At 48.6% G+C, this 20,194-nt stretch overlaps 1 protein-coding gene across 5 annotated transcripts in view; it reads right to left on the bottom strand.

The window, feature by feature from the left end:
• Nucleotides 1–438: 438 nt before the first annotated feature.
• DHX8 (DEAH-box helicase 8) overlaps nt 439–20,194 on the bottom strand; it is a 33,205-nt gene continuing 13,449 nt past the window's right edge. For 3 of the 5 annotated variants that reach the window (XM_008271554.4, XM_051825706.2, XM_051825707.2), the window contains exons 13-23: nt 19,538–19,732; nt 18,903–19,088; nt 18,565–18,775; nt 17,741–17,922; nt 15,430–15,570; nt 11,478–11,633; nt 6,819–6,956; nt 5,730–5,858; nt 5,373–5,569; nt 4,386–4,565; nt 439–3,669 (exon numbers count right to left, since the gene is read on the bottom strand). In XM_008271554.4, coding sequence (XP_008269776.3) covers nt 3,450–3,669; nt 4,386–4,565; nt 5,373–5,569; nt 5,730–5,858; nt 6,819–6,956; nt 11,478–11,633; nt 15,430–15,570; nt 17,741–17,922; nt 18,565–18,775; nt 18,903–19,088; nt 19,538–19,732 — 1,935 coding nt within the window. In that variant the 3' untranslated portion in view covers nt 439–3,449. The remainder of the gene's footprint in view (nt 3,670–4,385; nt 4,566–5,372; nt 5,570–5,729; nt 5,859–6,818; nt 6,957–11,477; nt 11,634–15,429; nt 15,571–17,740; nt 17,923–18,564; nt 18,776–18,902; nt 19,089–19,537; nt 19,733–20,194) is intronic. The other 2 variants (XM_070060640.1, XM_070060639.1) reach the window with 2 other exon arrangements.

Here is a 20,194-nt window from a genome sequence, read left to right on the forward strand (position 1 = left end):
GAGCAGGCCCCGGCAGGGAAGGAGGCGAGATCTTCAGGGAAGGGGGAGTAGGAGGCAGTAGGTTGTCCTCGCCCAGTCTGAGCGAGTAGGTAGCAAAGGCAAAGATGAAAAAGTGACAACTACACAGCAGTGTGACTGCGGAGAAGACACGGGCGGTTGAGGAGGCAGCGTGGGGGTTCCAGAGCCAGCCCCTGGTAGACGGCTTCCTGGGCGACAGGCTCAGGTCAGTACATAGGCCGTCCTGCTCAATCAGAACCACAGCTGTGCCGAGGCTGTTCCAACTGAAACGGCTTCTGCCAGCAGCCTCTGACCTGCACGCACCTCCCATGACTGCCACCCTCGCAGCTGAAGGGACAACCTTGTCCATGCCAAGTTTTATGGTCACAAAACTTCACACGTGCCGGCTTACAATTTCAAGCAAGACACAGAACATCAACGTTAAGAAACAAGTTTTTAAAAGGTATATAATTTAGTTCCACACTGATGTCAGGCTGTTACGGTGGAAAGGAGGTACAAAGCTCAGGTGAAGGGGTGGGTGTTTGGAGAGACCCTCACCCCATACCGGAGTGCCTGATTCAATTCCTGGCTACTCCGCTTGCCACTCAGTTTCCTGCTAATGTGCACTCCGGGTGGGCAGCAGGTGAGGTTCGAACACAAGTCAGTCCCAGCCACCCACTGGGAAAATACAGATGGCGTTCTGGGCTGCTGGCTTTGGCCTGGCCCAGCCCTGGCTGTGGTGGGCATTTAGGGAGCAAACCAGCAGATGTAAGATCTCTCGTGTGTCTGCCTTGCAATTAAGATGAAAGTAAGTCAATAAAAATAATTCTAAAAAATCAGGTGGAAATCTTGAATGCCAAGTACACAAACTTGAGGGGTGCAGATGAGAAGCAGCATCCAGGGAAAGAATGAGCCAGTCGCCCTCTGCCCTCTGCCCTCTGCGCGGTCACTAATAAGCTGCTCCTGGCGGCTTTGTTCAGATCCTCAGACTTGGAGGGCGCTGCTTCATGGAGACAGCCACGGCGAGCACCGGGCTGAAGGAGGGACAGCCAGAACCTAATGTGCTCCAGATGGGATGCAAGGAGCCTGACCCAGCAGAGGGCCAGCCTGTGCCCCCGGGGCCGCCGCACGTGCACAAACAGACTGGGCGCTTCCACGTGCGGGGCCAAGACCCTTGTGAGCTAGGCCCCTGCTGCATTAGGGTGACAGCGGAGAAGAGTCTAGCTCTGCATGAGACCTTGCTGGTTCAAAGAAGAGAAACAAGGGCCCTATTGTGTGACGGCAGCAGGCCAGCTCTCCTGAACCCGGAGGAGTCTGCCTGTCTGTCGCAGTAGGCCCTGCTCTGTTGCCAACACGGCTTTCCTGATGGACAGTCAAAAGAGCAAATGTAGGCATGACAGAGCAGGGAGGCGACTCAGTTGTAGGGAAGAGATGGTCCAGGAACACTCCTCTCTGCTCACCCAAGCCAGAAGGTGGCCAGCCCTGCTGTCCCTCACCCTTGACCCATGAAACATCTGAGTTTAAAGATTGAGCCTCTCTCTTCAGGTGCCAACACTGTGTGCTGGGCCGCCACGCCCAGGAGTGTGCCCCACAATGGGGAGCTCAGGCTGCCTTAGGACTGGGAGCTGGTGGGGCGGGGTTGTGGTGCAGCAGGTGTAGCTGCTGCCTGCGATGCTGGCATCCCATGAGCGCCGGTTCAATTCGTGCCTGCTCCACTACTGATCCAGCTCCCTGCTAATGCACCTTGGTAGAGCAGTGTATGGTCCAAGTGCTTGGGCCTCTGCACCCATGTGGGAGACCCGCAGGAGGCTTCTGGCTCCTGGCTTTGGCCTGGCCCAGCCCCAGCCATTGCCGCCATTTGGGGAGAACTTTCTTTCTCTTCCTCCCTCTCTCTGTAACTCTCACTTTTCAAATCAATAAAATAAATCTTAAAAAAAAAAAAAAAAAAAAAAAAAAAAAGGCAGGAGCTTAGTGCCTGGCCCCCGTCCTCTCTCCCCGAGGCTGACCCCAGCAGCCCTGCTGCTTCATGGCTGGCCAGGGCTTCCTTGGGAGCACAGCAGAATCGGGAGGCGCTCACTCAGCCAAATGAAGGGACAGGAATCTGCAGTCAGCAGACTCGCTGGCCTATATTCCTCTTCCTTGAATTCTCCTTCACTGGGTCGCTGGGGTGCCCAGTGACAGGCAGGACTTACACATTCCTCCTTATCATGGGACATCCTATAGCCTCTTCTAGTATCTGACACAGAAGTCGAAAGTAGTTCTGGCATTTACATAATTCCAGAACTTACTAATATGTGTGGGGGAGGTAGTGGCCTATCACCAGATGCGCCCAAGCTCCCTGGGGTTTCTCTGTAAGCTCCCTGTCCAGACCAGCTTCCCGGAAGTGCCATACACTTGGTCTGGCAGGGCCTCCCCCAGGAGCCAGCCATTCCCCAACCAAACTGCTAGGAGGAAAGCACTGAGAACAAGCCCTGGAGCACGGACAGCCCAGCACAAACTAAGAGGCTCTGAGAGGTGTTGGGTTCACTTTCTGTTAGGGTGGGGGAGGGGTGGCATTGACTATAAAATTCCTTTGTTAAATCCATCAAGGGCCTTGGGGGGAAAAATAAAAACAAAATGAAATCCGTGTCGTTACTTAGCATGTTTGTAAAGGAAACGGGACACACTGCATGCTGGGAGTGTGACGGGGTGGGGGGAGCCTTGTGCACTCCATATGCAGCATCTGTAACCACTCAGGCACCCAGACTGAAACGCTCTGCTGCCTGGATGTGGTTAATCACAGCCGGCCGCTGGCTGAGCGGGGCTCGTGCTGGTGCTGAAAGATAAGACTGCGGGTCTGGGCTATGCGTCATGTCCGAGCCCAGGAGGCCCGGGCTCTGGTTTCAGGGGATTCTCAGCCAGGTGCCCCAGAGCCGCAGATACTAAATCTCCCTCACCTGAGCCCAGGCCAATATCCTAATCTGTCAGCTAAAAGAAACACTCGCAGAAAACCATTTTTGTTTCCTTATGAAAATAAATATTTCCAGGAGGTTACACAGAAGTATAGGGGCTGGGGAAGGGGCGGGAGGTGGGGCCAACACCGTAGCTGAGCCACGGCTCCCTGTGGCAGACAGAGCATGCGCCCTCACCGTGTCTGCATCCGATGCCCTCTCCCCTTTCCCATGCAAGGCTGCACAAGTCGCCTTTCTTGAAGATGCAATCCATCCCCACATTGCCTACGAGCCCCGAGTTGGCCCCAAGGCTTGAGGTGATGGTGGCTGGAGGCTTTGGCCAAAGCCAAGCTTAGATCCCCGTTTTATTTTACAATCAGGGGAGAAGTTAAGAGTCGAGTTGAGAAAACACCAGGTAAAATAGTCATCTCAGGACAGCCCTGGCCTTAGGACCAGCTTTTCATCAGCTGCAGTCCAAGCCTTGGGCACCGCTGCGGGGAGGCAGCCGGCCAAGCCGGCCCTTCAGCGCCGCCGGAAGGCCCGGGATATTCTCCAGGCATTGGGCTCCTCATACCGGTTGTACAAGGGTTCAAGACGCTGCTGCTTCTTCTGCTTGCTCAGCTTGGTTGGGTCAGAGACCTTGAAGAAGGCGGGGGCGAACTCCACGAGCCACCGAGGGTCGATGGTGGTGACCTCACGCATGTACTCCTTTGTGGTCAGCACCAGTTCGTGGTACACCACCCTGAGTGGGGAGAGAAAGGACTCAAGCCTCTGCCCCAGGCTCCACGCCCATCGCTCCCGTCTCTGTGGTCTTGGCTGGGTTTGCATTTTACCCTCTTTCTGCTCCTGCCTGATCCCCTAGGAGTCTGCAGGCCACGGAAGACAGCCACACCCCGATATCAGAAAGCTCGCTAGGGAATGCATCCCAGTCCTGGCTCTGGTTCTGACTAGTGAAGTCACATGGAGCCAGTCAGGTCGTCCAGATCTCAGAGCCTGGTTCTGTGAAGTGGGAGAGCAGCTTCGCAGACTGTTTCCACGGAACTCCAAGGCCCTGCACAGGGGTGCTGCGCACTGTGACAAAGGCCCGGCCCTTCCACCCTAGTGGCAGGGCAGTTTTAAATTTCTAATAAGTTCCAATAAGAAGCCAATTTCTTAAAACACTACTTAAAAAGTTTTCAAACCGTCTCATTAGATGTCATCTAAGATCCTCCCCAGCTGTTATCTCTCTGATTTCCTTTTCTCAAAACGACCGAATATTGCACCTAATTCAGGCTTCTGCTCCTACAGAAATACGAGGGAACCTCAGCAAGCTTGTATTCGCGTCTTCCACGAACGTTCTGAAGTCCCCTCGTATAAACAGTGCTAGAACAGGAAGTGCCGGAGTGCGGCAGACAGGAGCACGAAGGGCTGGACAGTGCCGGGGACTCTGCCCACACACCCCCGGACCTCGCCACCTACCACTCTGGCTGCCTGTTGAAGAGAGCGCTGGAAGGATGGATGTAGACCACCTGCTGGTCAATCAGCGTCCGGTAGCCCTCTTGGGGGTCTTTCTTGGCAGCATTACGGAAGAAGCCACTGCAGATGGCTTTCTGCACTCGGACCGTGGACTTGCCGCAGGAGACCACATCCAACTTGTGTCTATCAAGAGAAGAAAGGACAGAAACGTGAGCCCACTGTGCTTCAGAATGCCAGTGCCCAGCATCCCCATCCTGGGGTCCCCAGAGTCTCCAACATCTTCCTTCTGACCCTATGAGTACCACAGCGGCAGCTCTGCTGGAGGGCAAGATAGAGGCACTAAACCCTGAATCTCTGCCTATCAACAATTCAACTCAGCTGAGCAACCTCCCAGAGGCCTGGAAACAAAGCATTTTCAACCACCAATAAATCAGTTCCTCCTTATCTCCTTAGGAACTTCTGTTTTTTTCAAAGAAAAAAAAAAGATTTATTTGAAAGGCAGTGAGGGAGAGAGAGAGGGAGAGGATGAATCTTTTCATTTGCTGGTTCACCCTCCAAATGGCCGCAATGGCCAGGGCTGGGCCAGGCTAATCCAGGAGCCTGGAACTCCACTGAGGCCTGCCATGTGGATGCAGGGACCCAAGCGCTCGGACCATCTGCTGCTGCTCTCCCAGGAGCCTGATCTGAAGTGGAGCAGCCAGGACCCGAACACTTGAACTGGTGCCCACATGGGATGCAGTGGTGCAGGTGGCACTAAATCCACTATACCACGATGCTGGCCCCCTCAGGAACTTTCTGAAGTGACCCTCAGCTGCACCCCTGCCTGGACAGAAGGACTAGAACAGGATGGAAAAGCTTCAGGAAAAGTGTTACATGAGCAGCCAGGTACAGGCGTCTGCAGCTACAGGTGAATCTGGTTACTTACGGAGACAAACTGGTACTCGGGGAGCTTCAACCCCAACACAGGAAGTGCCTGGATTCCTGGCTTACCTGTCCATTATGCCTAACATCTGTTTGCGAATGTCTTGAGCTCGGCGCAGGGAACGAGCCTGGATAAAGTTCTCATAGCACCAGGGGTTAGAGAATTTGTTGTTCTTCCAGGAGTTGTACACGGCCAGCAGGGTGAGGTGGTCCCCTTCGGTCTGGTGGAATTTGGCCTTCTTCTGATCCGCGAGGGCTTGTTTATCCTGAAGAGCAGTCGACAGAAGATCACTTTCCACCTAACACTCACTGAACATCCTGCAGTTTTAGGGAGTCCTCCACACCCTGTCAAAGTGTCCATAGCAACAGGATGACTTCCCCCAAGTCCACGGCCCCACTCTCTGAATGTGGGGCTGAACTCCCTACCTTGGGCCGGTAGAAGACGTTCTGCACAGACAGCATGGACACGATGGTCAGCATCTCCTCACTGCAACCCAGATGCACAGACATGATGAGCATTTTGCACAGCATCGGCTCCAGAGGGAACTCTGCCATCTAGAGGGAGAAAAGGAAACTGCAGTTGCTTCCCTGCGGAAGAGTCGCGCACTCCCACATGGACATCCTGGGTGTTTCCACCTTTCAGTTATTATGAACAACGGTCTCAGGTGTAAAAAACTCTCCTCCAGAATGACAACCCATACGACTCAACAACAAAAATATAAACAACCCAATTAAAAAATAGGGTAACAGGGCCGGCACTGTGGTATAGTGGATGGGGTCACTGCCTGCAGCGCCGGCATCCCATGTGGGTGCCAGTTCAAGTCCTGGCTGCTCCATTTCCGATCCAGCTCTCTGCTGCAGCCTGGGAAAGCAAAGGAAGATGGTCCGAGTCGGCCCCTGCACCCACATGGGAGACCCAAAGAAGGCTGCTGGCTCCTGGCTTCAGCCTGGCTCAGCCCTGGCCATTGTAGCCATTTGGGGAGTGAACCAGTGGATAAAAGATCTCTCTCTCTGCCTCTGCCTTTCAAACAAATTTTAAAAAGTAAATAAAAAAAAAATAAAAATAAGGTAAAGATTTGAATAGCCATTTCTTCAAAGAAGATACACAACTGACACTGGGCATGGGGAAAACAGACCAGAGTGTGACAGCGCAGGATGGCTGTCTCCGTCAGAAGAATGTTGTTGCTTTTTTCCTTCCCAAATAAACCCGGCAGAATGTATGCAGCCAAGAACATCACTACCACTGGGGTACATGAGAACTGTGCAGACACTTCTTATAAATTAAGACTAGACTCCACAATCTAAATGTATCCTGAGGCAAAACTAACTGAATAGAATCTCCTTTTCTCTAAAGAAACAGTTTAAAGTTTTGGTGGAAAATTCAGGTTAAAAACAAGGCATCTAGAACTTTACTCAAAGCTTATCCAGGGCCTCAGAGTTTGGTTTTGCAAAACCACAGAAGACAGAAGGCTTGGGAGTCTTCCCAAAAGTGCAGGCAGTGAGCTCTGTCTTTACCCTGCGGCCCAGGCGGGTGAGCAGGCCCTCGTCGTCCAGGGCCCCCAGTGTGTACAGCTGCTCCATGGCTGTGATCAAGGTCTCCATGGGTGGGGCATCCATGAAGTCAAAGGAGAGCAGGTCATTGATGCCCATGGCCTGGAAGAGAAGAGAAGAAAGCACAGATCGCAGAGTGCAACTCGCCAGTGTTACCACAGAGGGAGGCAATTTGTCTCTTTCCTCCCTGACTCTTCAGCTGTAATTAAGAATCACCAGTGAGAGTAGTGGTACCACCCACGACTAAGTCACACAAAACTCAGTGGCATAAGCCACTGCCTGTATGTCAGCATCCTATAGGAGTGCTGACTGCAGCTGCTCCAGTTCCAATTCAGCTCCCTCTTAATGCGCCTAGGAAGGCAGTGTAAGATAGCCCAAGCACTTGAGCCCCTGTATCCACACGGGAAACAGGAGACCCAGATGGAGTTCTAAGCTCCTGGCTTTGGGCTGCTGCAGCCTTTTGGGGAGTGAACCAGCAGATAGAAGATCCCTTTCTGTCACTCTGCCTTTCAAATAAATTAAAGCATTGGCAAGGATGGGAGAAATGGGAAACCTTCGTGGTTGCTGGTAGGTCTATAAAATAGAAGAGCTACTGTGAGAACAATTTGGTGATTTTTTTTTCAAGATTTATTTATTTATTTGAAAGTCAGAGTTAGAGAGAGAGAGAGAGGGAAGGACAAAGTGTTTCATCTGCTGGTTCACTCCCCACATGGCTGCAATGACCAGGGCTGGGCCAGGCTGAAGCCAGCAGCCAGGAGTTTCACCCAGGTCTCCCATGTGTGTGCAGGGGCCCAAGGACTTGGCCCATCCTCCACTGCTTTCCTAGGTGCGTTAGCAGGGAGCTGGATTAGAAGTGAACAGCCATGGGGCCAGTGCTGCAGCGTAGTGGGTAAAGCTGCCACCTGCAATGCCAGCTTCCCATATATGCACTGGTTCTAGTCCCAGCTGCTCCACTTCTGATCCAGCTCTCTGCTATGGCCTGGGATAGCAGTACAAGATGGCCCAAGTCCTTGGGCCCCTGCCCCTGCAACCGTGTGGGAGACCCCGAAGAAGCTCCTGGCTCCTGGCTTCAGATCAGCGCAGTTCTGGCCATTGCAGCCATCTGGGGAGTGAACCAATGGATGGAAGACCTTTCTCTGCCTCTCCTTCTCTCTCTGTGTAACTCTTTCAAGTAAATAAATAAATCTTTAAAAAAAAAAAAAGTAAAGCAGCCAGGACTCAAACCAGCACCCACACGGGATGCTGGTGCTGCAGGCAGCAGCTTTACCCACTATGCCTCAGCACTGGTTGGTAATTATGGTAATTAATAATACACATAGAATCACCACATGACCAGCAATCACTCCTATATGTGTATGCCAGTAAGAACTGAAAGCAGGGACTCAGAGGTACTCACAGTAACATTATTCATAACAACCAGAAGCAGAAGCACTCCCAAATGCCCATCAACAGATGAACTGAAACACAACGTGCTATATTCACGCCATGGCATGACATTTAAAAAAGAATGAAATTCTGGTACATGCTACATGCTGGGTGAAATCAGCTAGATACTAAAGGACAAACATTGTGTGACTCCATGTCTATGAGGTATCTAAAACAGGCAAATTATCATAGAGACAGAAAGTAGGACAGTGACTCTCAAAGGCCACTGGGAGAGGGGAAGGCAGAGTTACTGTGTAACAGGTACAGAGCTTCTGTTTGGGATGGTAAGTCTCAGAAATGGATAGTGGTGATAGCTGTACAATACTCTGAATAATACCACTGAATTATACACTTAAAAAGATGATAATGGTATATTTTATGTTTTACTTTACAACAGAAGGGCAATATACCAGCTCTTGCATAAATATACTATCTCTTGCATACATTATTTCTACTGTATCTTGTATGATGTTAAGGTGGTAGGGGTATAATAATGACTAAGGGGGCAGGCTTGGTGGCACAGGTTAAGACACTGCTTGGGATGCCCACATCCCACAGGAATGCATGGTTCAAGTTCTAGCTACCCCATGTTCTTTTGTTTTTAAGCATACAAATTTATTTATTCTAAGTTTTAAGTGATACAGACATGAAGACCTGAGGAAGTGATTACGCCTGTATGTTTTTTTTTTTTTTCTTGCTACTCTATGTCCTGATCCAGGTTAGCTTACAACACAGAAGATAATGGCCCAAGCACCTGGGTCCCTGCCACCCCACGTGGAAGACCCAGATGGAGTTCCTGGATCCTGGCTTTAGCTTGGCCTAACCCCAGGTGTTAAGGACATTTGGGAGTGAATCTGTCACTCTTTCAAATAAACAAATTTTTCTTAAAGACTTATTTATTTGAAAGACAGAGTTAGAGAGAGAGAGAGAGAGAGAGAGAGAGTATCTTCCATTTGCTGATTCACTCCCCAAATAGCTGGGCTGGGCTCAGGCCTAGAACTCCATTCAGGTCTCAAATGTGGGTGCAGGGGCCCAAGCACTTTGGCCACCTTTCGCTGCTTTCCCAGGCGCATTAGCAGAGAGCTGGATTGGAAGGAGAAGCCAGGACTCACACCAACATTCATAAAGAATGCCTGCATTGCAGGCTGTGGCTTAACCCACTGCACCACGATACCGGCCCCTGAACGTATATATCTTTAAAAAAATGATTCAGGTATGGTCCTTCCTCTCAAAGGGTTCACAACAGTGAGCGCTGTTAACAAAGCCACAACCCAGTGTGATCTCCATGCCTGGCACGTAACAGGTGTTCACCACGTGTCAGCACATATGATGACTAAGAGAGGACTGCACAATGCGCCGTTCAGGTGTGGATAAAGGGTGATGTGGTAGGATCTAAGCTTGCGTCCTTGCTTTCTCACAAAGTGACTGTGACCACAAATAGAAGTGTTCAACAAATGCTTACTGTATGAATAATAACTATGAGGAATTCTGTAAGCAATTATTAAACACTGTGCCAAATGTCTTTATCTGCATTATTTCACTAATCCTTTAAAAAAAAAGATTCATTTACTTGAAAGGCAGAGTTTGGGGCTGGCACTGTGGCTTAGTGGGTAAAGCCACCGCCTGTAGTGCCAGCATCCCATATGGGCACTGGTTCAAGTCCCAGCTGCTCCACTTCCCATCCATCTCTCTGCTATGGCCTGGGAAAGCAGTACAAGATGGCCCAAGTCCTCGGGCCCTTGCACCAGCATGGGAGACCTGGAAGAAGCTCCTGGCTCCTGGCTTCAGATCGGCACAGCTCTGGCCATTGTAGCCAACTGGGGAGTAAACCAGCGGATGGAAGACCTTTCTCTCTCTCTCTGCTCTGCTTTTCTCTCTGTGTAACTCTTTCAAATTAATAAATAAATAAATAAATATTTATTTATTTATTTGAAAGTCAGAGTCCATCTTCTACTGCTTTCCCAAGCCATAGCAGAGAGCTGGATGGGAAGTGGAACAGCCGCATCTCGAACCAGTGCCCAAATGGCGTCCATATGGGATGCCGGCGCTTCAGGCCAGGGTGTTAACCCACTGCGCCACTGTGCCACAGCGCCAGCCCCGTAAATAAATAACTCTTAAAAAAAAAAAAAAAAAAAAAGGCAGAGTTACAAAGGGGTGGGGAGAGAGACAGAGAAAGAGGTCTTCCACTTGCTGGTTCACTCCCTAAATGGCCGCAAAAGCTGGGCTGGGCCAGGCTGAAGCCAGGAGCTTCCTCCTGGTCTCCCTCGTGGGTGTAGGGGCCCACACAGTTGTGCCATCCTCCACTGCTTTCCCAGGCGCATTACCAGGGAGCTGAGTCGGAAGTGGAGCAGCCGGGCCTTGAACTGCTGCCCACATGGGATGCCGATGCTGCAGGCAGCAGCTTTACCCACTAAGCCACAGCACCAGCCCCTTCACTAACCTTTACAACAGATACCATTAGTAGGCCCCATCTGAGACAGACAAGTGTGGCCGAGGTCACCCAGTTTGGGGCAGGCATCAGAGCCACAGATGCCTCCCTACTCATGTCCCAAAGACTGGAGCTGTTTTTTTCCTGAAGCTCTGTTTAGTCTCCTTACAGGGAATGAATAATGAATGACATCAGAGCGTTCTGCACCAGGAAAGTAGCAGGCTGCAAGGCAGCATCGGTGTCGGGGGAAATGCCATCAGCTGGGATATTACACACGCCGCTCCTCCTGCCAAGAGAGAATGAAGGTCCTCACGAGGCACTGAGACAGGAAGAGCAATGACTCAGAATGAAAACTGAGCCCCAGAGGATCACTCTGCTCCCTTGCACAGTTTCTGGACAAGGAGGATTTTCCTTCCCTTCTGAAAAAACAGAACTGCATCTGAATGATACAGAGGTCAAGCTTATCTGTCCACAGTCTGGCACTGACTTTTTCAAATTTCCTTTAGAAAGCATTTCTAACTAAAACCTTTTACAACCAACTCTCCTACTGGCCATTATGGTAAGAACCATGTGTGGTCACAGCACACATGCCAACTTAGCCCCTGACTGCCAAGGAGAGGCTGTTACCAGTGCCGTTTGCATTTCACTAAGGGATGGGTTCCATGAGGTTACTGAAGTATTTAACGAGGTTCATAAAACTGAGATTCATTGAGTAAAGCCTAGGACTGAACTAGGCCATCAACCCATTCTAACAAGACAATGATTTCTACCTTGAGCGAGAGCACTGTGCTCGCTAAGTTGGTTCTCTGGATTTCCGGCACGTTGGTGGTCAGCATTTCATCTCGGTAGGCACGTTCTGTGTACAGCCTGTAGCACTTCCCTGGACCTGTTCTCCCAGCTCTGCCAGCTCGCTGCTTTGCCTGAGCCTGGAGGGGTGGGCACAGAAAATTAACATATCTGTTAAACGTTGCTTCACGGCTTTAGCTGGGCAGTCAGTCCACAGTGGAGCACTTAGTAACCTGCAGAGTCAGAGCTGAGGTGCACTTCACCTTCTGGACACCACCTCCTCGACTACCAGTGCTCTCACCCCTACCACCCCTCTCCAGACTTCGCACTTCAGGGAAGCAGGGTAAATGGAAGAAATGTAGAAAATATAAAACAAGATGACAAACAGGACCAAAATGGAAGTGAAATAAATAAACTGTTAACCACACCAATGATGACTTTGTAGCCAATTTAAAAATCAGGTTTACAATGGTTAGTGACAGTGGAAAAAAGTGAATTATGAAACAACATAATACTAAATTTGTAATGAGTCTTTATGTGTATATATAAACTAGTAGAAGGGAATGACTAGGAAAAAAATACCTAAAATGTTTACAGTGGTTACCTCTGACGGCAGGCCTGCAGTTGAGTTCTATTTTCCTTATTATTTACCAAATATTCAATAATGAACAGGTAAGGCTTTATTTATTTATTTGAAAGTCAGAAGTACAGAGAGAGAGAGGGAGAAACAGAGAGAGATCTTCCACCCACTGGTTCACTCCCCAGATGGCTGCAACAGCCAGGGCTGGGCCAGGCCAAAGCCAGGAGTCAAGAGCTTCTTTCAGGTCTCTCACATGGGTAGCAGGGGCCCAAACACTTGGGCCATCCTCCGCTGCTTTTCCTAGGCCATTAACAGGGAGTTGGATCAGAAATGGAGCAGCCAGGGTACAAATAGGCACCCATATGGGATGCCAGTGTCGTAGGCAGTGGCTTTACCCACTACACCACAATGCCAGCCCCCAAACATTAATTATTTTAATAGTCCATAAAATTAAATACATAAAAAATACACAAAACTGCATACTTAACTGACTACTAGAATCGTAATTACAACAGAAACAAAAATAAGATTGGAAAGAAAAATCTCAAAATGATGACAATGGTGGCAATAGAATTATGGGTAATTAAAAATGCTTTCTGGCCGGTGCCACGGCTCAATAGGCTAATCTTCCGCCTGCGGTGCCGGCACCCCGGGTTCTAGTCCCAGTCAGGGCGCTGGATTCTGTCCCGGTTGCTCCTCTTCCAGGCCAGCTCTCTGCTGTGGCCAGGGAGTGCAGTGGAGGATGGCCCAAGTGCTTGGGTCCTACACCCACATGGGAGACAAGGAGAAGCACCTGGCTCCTGGCCTCAGGTCAGCGTGGTGCATGCGGCCATAGCGGCCATTGGGGAGGTGAACCAACAGAAAAAGGAAGACCTTCTGTCTCTCTCTCTCTCACTGTCCACTCTGCCTGTCCAAAAAAAAAAAAAAAAAATTGCTTTCTTCTATTTTCTGAAAACATTACTACTCCTGGACTTGGGGGTAAAGAGGTAGGATGCTAATTTTTTAAATGGAAAAAAAAAAAAAGCAGTTTAGTTGTGGGTTGCTAGGAACCAGTGAAGAGCAATCTGAAGAGGGTCATTTTCTGACAAAGCCATCTGTTGTTACAGACAATACCAAGATTTACAAATTGCTAAGCCAGCTCCAACCAAAGAATGGGGTATGAGAACAACTAATTAATGTATTATATTCTGTATTAAAGAACTGGAAGGCCGGCACCGCGGCTCAATAGGCTAATCCTCTGCCTAGTGGCGCCGGCACACCGGGTTCTAGTCCCAGTCAGGGCACCGGATTCTGTCCCAGTTGCCCCTCTTCCAGGCCAGCTCTCTGCTATGGCCCGGGAGTGCAGTGGAGGATGGCCCAAGTCCTTGGGTCCTGCACCCCATGGGAGACCAGGAGAAGCACCTGGCTCCTGCCTTCAGATAGGCACGGTGCACTGGCCGCAGCGCGCTGGCCATGGTGGCCACTGGAGGGTGAACCAACAGCAAAAGGAAAACCTTTCTCTCTGTCTCTCTCTCTCTCTCACTGTCCACTCTGCCTGTAAAAAAAAAAAAAAAAAGAACTGGAAGAGGGCCGGCGCTGTGGCACAGCGGGTTAAAGCCCTGGCCCAAAGTGACAGCATTGCATCTGGATGTCGGTTCTAGTCCCAGCTGCTCCTCTTCCAATCCAGCTTTCTGCTTATAGCCTGGAAAAGCAGTAGAGGATGGCCCAAGTCTTTGGGCCCCTGCACCCGCATGGGGGACCCAGAAGAAGCTCCAAGCTCCCAGCTCCTGGCTTTGGATTGATGCAGCTCCGGCTGTTGCGGTCATCTGGGGAGTGAGCCAGCGGATGGAAGACCTCTCTCTCTGTCTCTACCTCTCTCTGTAACTCTGTCTTTTAAAAAAAAAAAAAAAAAAAAAAAAAAAAAAGAACTGGAAGAGAGGATCTGGTAGGCTCTAAACACAAACAAAAGATAAAGACATAGAAAGGCTATCTGGTTTGATTGGTTTATGCTGTGTGTATAGGTTGGGGTACTGCACTGTATCTCAAAAGTGTATAACACTACATGTTAAAGTTCAAAAGGACAACTACTCACACTAACCCAGGCAGCAACCATGCACAGTGGTGGGACACACCAGCATGCTGCCGCTGTTTCTCCAGGTCAGCAGAGGTGGTATAACTAACTTCCCAGTGACCCTGGGCATCACACCCCACCTGGAGCAGTGGAGCAGAGCACACACGCCACAGCAGACAGCCCAGACTCCAATCCTGCCATCACCAGCTGTGTGATGTTAGGCAAGCCACTCCAGCCCTCTGTGCCCCAGCCTCATCCGTGAAATGAGGATGATACCTACCACAGGGGACAGAAGTGAGACTGTACTGAGTCAATGTATGAAAGTACCCAGGACAGTGTCAGGCATCAGGCACTTAGGAAGTACCCTGAGCTATCCACTATTACTGCTCAAGTCTCAAACTGGAGATGGTCTTATTAGGGGTTTTACAGATTCTGAAAGTGACCCATATGCCCTGTAAGAGAGGAGGCAACGTGGAAGAGCAGAACCTGCACATCCCTCGGCAGCACCAGCCAGAAAGAACCTTGCTAGCTGCGAGTTTTCAGTCCTGGGCGCACCTCCCTCACAAAGGCGCTGCCGAAATCCACACCGTCTATTTTTAAACCAAAATTAGATTACACCACTCATGCTCTTTCTATAGCTCACTTTTTCAAATAATGTATAACAGTTACATTAAATATAAATACACAGCCCCATGTTAGTGCCACATAATGTTCTACGGCATGGATATACCGCATATTATTAAACTGCTTCCCTTCTTGAACTCATTTAGAATTTTACCAGGTTTCCCCTAATATGAACAATGCTTCCGTGAAAACCCTCTTCCATTCCTCTGGTTATGTATTCAATCATTCCTAACTTTCTGATTTATCCCTAGAAACAGGTTAAAAAGATGAGCTTTTCAATTTTGGACACATTATTGCCACACTGCCCTGAAAAAGATGATTAGATTCATTTTAAATAGAATTTAGATAGGAAATTATTTCATAGTTAACAAATGCATTTCATACATGATCATTATCTGAGGTAAGTATAGTAGTATTAAAAAATACATTCTTCCCACCTAAACTGGGTAATCCAGTGCCTGGATTCAAATATTCTTTGAAGTTCAGGTTTTATAGGGTATTTTAATGTTGAAACACTACTCTAAAAATTGGAAACAAACAATACAAAACTGTCCCTTATCCCACTAGATGAACTTTCAAAAGTTCATCTTTTGAAAACAAAGTTCAAAATATAGAACCATAAAAAATTTCAAAAAGCCCTACTGAGGCTTTTCCGGAAAGCTACTGGTAAAAGCTCCCATACCTGGGAAATAGGTGTTACCACGAGCTGGTCGATCCCTGTCTTGGAATTGTAAACTTTCTGCTTCACGAATCCGGGGTCCACCACGTAGTAGATGCCATCGATGGTCAGTGACGTCTCCGCAATGTTGGTGGCAATCACAACCTGCAGGCAACAGGACCACGGTCAGCATGCAATGCCCAAGTTCAGCCTCACCATGCGAAACAGGGCTCCTGAATTCAGACATCTTCCCAAGGCAGCGTGCAGCCTTCTCTCCCTCTATAAGGTTGGGACACTTAACCCTGCTCAGCCTCCGATGAGCAGAAGAGCAGCTGCCTTCATTTCAAAGGCTAGGTGGGAGAGGGGTTAGTACCTGAGAGAAGCTAAATAGGAAAAAGCTAAGGCCAGTCACAGACAATTTCATTTGGTACAAATGGCTACATATCTCATTGTCTAGATCCAATGCTGTTTACTACAATTTTAATTTTCCAGCACCCTGGGAGAGCTGAGATTTCCTGGCATCACATGTGCCAGTGCGAAATGAGATTTTTCTTTCCTCCATCGAGACATCTGGACTACAAAATGAGCTGCTTGCATATTTGCGACAAGAGGGAGATTTTTTTTTTTCTGATCATAAAACGAACCATGAGACAACAGAAGAATTTCACGGTGTGCGGGTGCCTAACGGTGTATGTGATCTCAAAGATTATTAGTCTCAGCTTGGTACTGCCACTGTTCCTCTACCCAGAGGTTCAGCTAATAAAACACAACTGCCCAGGAAAATCATTGTGAGGAGGCACCAGAGCATCCTGCATCTGCAGCAGCTTCCCGGCCTGAAAGGCTTCGACCTGGCAGTCTTCTCGCCCACACCTGCTCGACCTGAGCTCCCTCCTCAGCACCATTTCCCAAGCAGCCCCTTGTGCCAGAAGCCCAGGGGTCACCCCCGACTTCTTCATCACCTTTACCTCCTGGCACCCACCCTGTCTTGTCTATCCCACCTGTCTTCTACTCTCAGGTATATACCCAAGAAAAATGAAAACATGCGTCCAAATAAAAATTTGTACACAAATGTTTGTACATAGAAGCATCATGCATGATAGCCCCAAGTAGAAATAACCAAATGTGTACCAACTGATGAATGGATAAACAAAATACGGTACATCCATACAACAGAATATTCAGCAATAAAAAGAATTGGGGTATTGACACATGCTACACATGAATGAACCTTGAAAACATGCTAAGTGAAAGACTCCAGTCACAAAGGACCATCTAGTATATAAGGTAATTTGCATGAAATGTCTAGAAGAGGCAAATCCACAGAGATGAAACTACACTCGTGTTTAGGGGCTAAGCAAAGGTCTAAACAAGGGGATGGCTGCACAGGGTACAGGGTTTATCTCTGGGGTAATCAAATTCTTCTGAAATTGACAATGGTAATGGTTATATAATTCTGTGAATACACTAAAAACCACCCAATTGTACACTTGTTACTATGGTTGACTGTGTCACCTAAAGTTCACATGTTGGAAACTTAAACCCAATGCAACAGTGTTGAGATGGGACCTTTAAGAAGTCATAGGTCATGAGGGCAGAATGGGTTAATACTATGTGCAGGAGTGGGAACTGATACAGGATGAGTTCAGCCCCTTCCTTTCTGTCTCTTGCCCTCCTGCCTTCTGCTGTAGGATGACATAGTAAGAAGGCCCTCGACAAAGGCAGGCCCCTGACCCTGGGCTTGCCAGCCTCTAGAACTGAAGAAATAAATCTCTGTTCTTTAAAAATTATCCAGTCTAAGGTATTCTGTTAAAACAGCACAAAACAGGCTAAGAAACTAGAATACTTAAACTACAACTGAATCACACTGCTGTCTTTTTAAAAGTCCATCTGTCCCCTTTCTGTCATTCCAGCTACTGGCACCACGCAGCTCTCCAAACCGGCCTCACTCACTCACCTGTCACGAGGACATCACAGGCGGTTCCGTCTCCTAGGAATACCCATCTCCCTGCACTTCAAGTCCTTCAGAGCCAGCTTAAATAAGACTAGGCTGGGCCCCCCACGCTGGGAATGCAGAGCACCAGTGGCACTCTGCAGCGTGCTAATGGCCTCTAGGCAGGGATGCCCCGACAGCTTGTCCTCACACTGCACTGCAGTGTCGAGCCCTAAGCCTGTACATGCTCAAAATATGCTGGCTGAATGAAGGAGAAAAAGACCCTCCTTCCTAAATAAACTGCTTGAATCACTCTCTAAAATACAACAAAAATCACATACACCGGAAGCAGCTCATACCACACGACTCCAGGACTCACGGGAGTTCACGCCTGCCCAGTGTTACCTTTCTGCTGCCAGGTGGAGCTGGGTCGAAGATTCGGGTCTGCATCTCACTGGGAAGAGCAGAGTACACCGGGAGGATGATTAACTCTGGAACATCAGGTCCCAGCGACTTCATCCTTTCATACAGGATCTCACAAGCAGTATCGATCTCTTCCTGACCAGTCAGGAAGACCAGGATGTCACCTATGGGGAGAGGAGAGTATTAAGATTTATTTATTTGAAAGGCAGAGTTGGGGGGAGGAAGGGAGGGAGAGGCAGAGAGAGCAGTCTTCCATCTACTGATTCTCTCCACAAATGGCTGCAACAGCCAGAGCAGGGCCAGCCCAAAGCCAGGAGTTTCTTCCAGGTCTCCCACATGGGTGTAGGGGCCCAACCACTTCCATCTTCAGCTGCTTTCCCAGGCGCGTTATCAGGGAGTTGGATTGGAAGTGGAGCAACTGAGACTCGAACCGGCACTGAAGTGGGATGCTGCTGCTGCAGTGGCAGCCTAACCCACTGCGCCACACACTGACCCATTGATTTACTCTCTAACTTTGTATTTTCTACAAAAGCTACAGGAACATGAATAGATCTCCATGGAACAGAGAACAGAAAACATTCATATTCTGACTGCTAAATAAACCAAGAAGTTATCATCTATCCATGTTTAAACAGGAACATTTAAACCCTGTACACCATTATTTATATTTCCACCACCACCATCTTAAACATGGAATCCTGAGACAGAGGGGCCACTCATTCAAAGGCATTTTTGGAAAGATAAGCAAAAAAAGATACGCATATTAGGATCTGGAGCCTAAGAGGGAAGAGCGCTCTTGCCCTCACCTGGCGGCTCTGTCAGGTGGATCTGCATGACGGTGATCAGGCTGGCATCCAGGTAATCTGTCTCGGGCTCCTTCGTGTACAATATCTCCACTGGGTAGGTCCGCCCTGGGATGGTGAAGATGGGTGCTTCATAGAAGTACTGCGAGAACTTCACTGCATCCAAGGTGGCTGAGGTGACAATGAGTTTCATGTCTTGCCGTTTCTGAACGGTCTAAAGGGAAATGCAACGTGGCTTACTAACGTGGCGTACTATGTCCCCCAGAGGACATAGGTACTCCAGTCCAATTCCCGGAACTCAGGCTCCAACAGGCAGAAAGATCACTAGACTGTCTGGTTACCTTTTTCAACAATCCGAAGAGCACGTCAGTGTGAATCGTCCTCTCGTGCGCCTCGTCCAACATGATGATTGCATACTGGGTGAGGTCGGGGTCGATCAGGCACTCCCTGAGCAACATCCCGTCCGTCATGTACTTGATGACTGTTTCGGGGCTGGTGCAGTCCTCAAATCGAATGGTGTAGCCCACCTAAGGCAGAACAGAGTGGAAAACCTAAGACGCAAACTCTCCTTCGTGCAACTGCAGAAGTGTCAGCCCACTCACACTACTGTTCACAATCTTAACAGATAAGAATCTGAGCAATCTTCCATAGATAGTCAATTAAAAACAAATCTTAATGAAAAATGGAATGGGGGGAAAAACACTATATTCCTAAAAGCTGTACATATGAAATTTGTATCCATTAAATAAAAACCTTCTAAAAAAAAAAAAGAATCTGACCAAGATGTACAGTGATTTCCTCCAGTAAGATCAACCTCAGATGTGATGCCGAACAGATCAGTGAGGATGGCAAGAAACCTCGCACCCTCAGAAGAATCTTGGAAAAGGGTAGTATCGCTCCCATTTTATACACAAGGTGATCTGGGCTGTTACACGTTCCTTCCTGCATTTCTAGAGTAGCGTAACTACCCACTTACCTCTTGGCCTAAGCAACAACCAAACTCCTCTGACACCCTTTTGGCCACGGACATGGCTGCCACCCTTCGGGGTTGGGTACACCCAATCTTGCCCCTGGACGTGTAGCCTGCCTCCGCCAGGTACTGGGTGATCTGCGTTGTCTTCCCAGATCCTGTCTCTCCAATAACAATCAGGATCTGATTGTCATGGACAGCCTGAGAGCAAAATATAAATATGGCCATTAAAATGTACCGCACATCACTCTGGAGTAAAATAATTAATGCTTACCTTCTAACACTAAGCGAAAAAAAGAGAACATATACAAATAGTTAAGGAATTCAACAGTAAATTTAAAAGACAAATAAAATGTATTTCCCATCACCACTCCCAAATTTCTAAAGCCTTTCCCCTAAAAGTTACCTTATTTCTACACTACCTGTAACAATAAAGGATTATAATCACCCTACATGTCTATTACTACAGGACTAGTTAAATAAGCTGGAGTATATCCACATGAACAAAGCTCTAAAGTCGTTTTAAAAAAAGGACTATCTCTGATACATTCTCAAAAGGAAAAATACAGAATAGTGTATTTAATGCACTGCCCAAAGCATAAACACACAGAGAGAAAACGTGTGTGAGTGGGCGTGGGCATGTATTTGTATCTGCTTAGGTAC

The sequence above is a fragment of the Oryctolagus cuniculus genome, chromosome 17 (assembly GCF_964237555.1).
Source record: "Oryctolagus cuniculus chromosome 17, mOryCun1.1, whole genome shotgun sequence".
NCBI lineage: Eukaryota > Metazoa > Chordata > Mammalia > Lagomorpha > Leporidae > Oryctolagus > Oryctolagus cuniculus.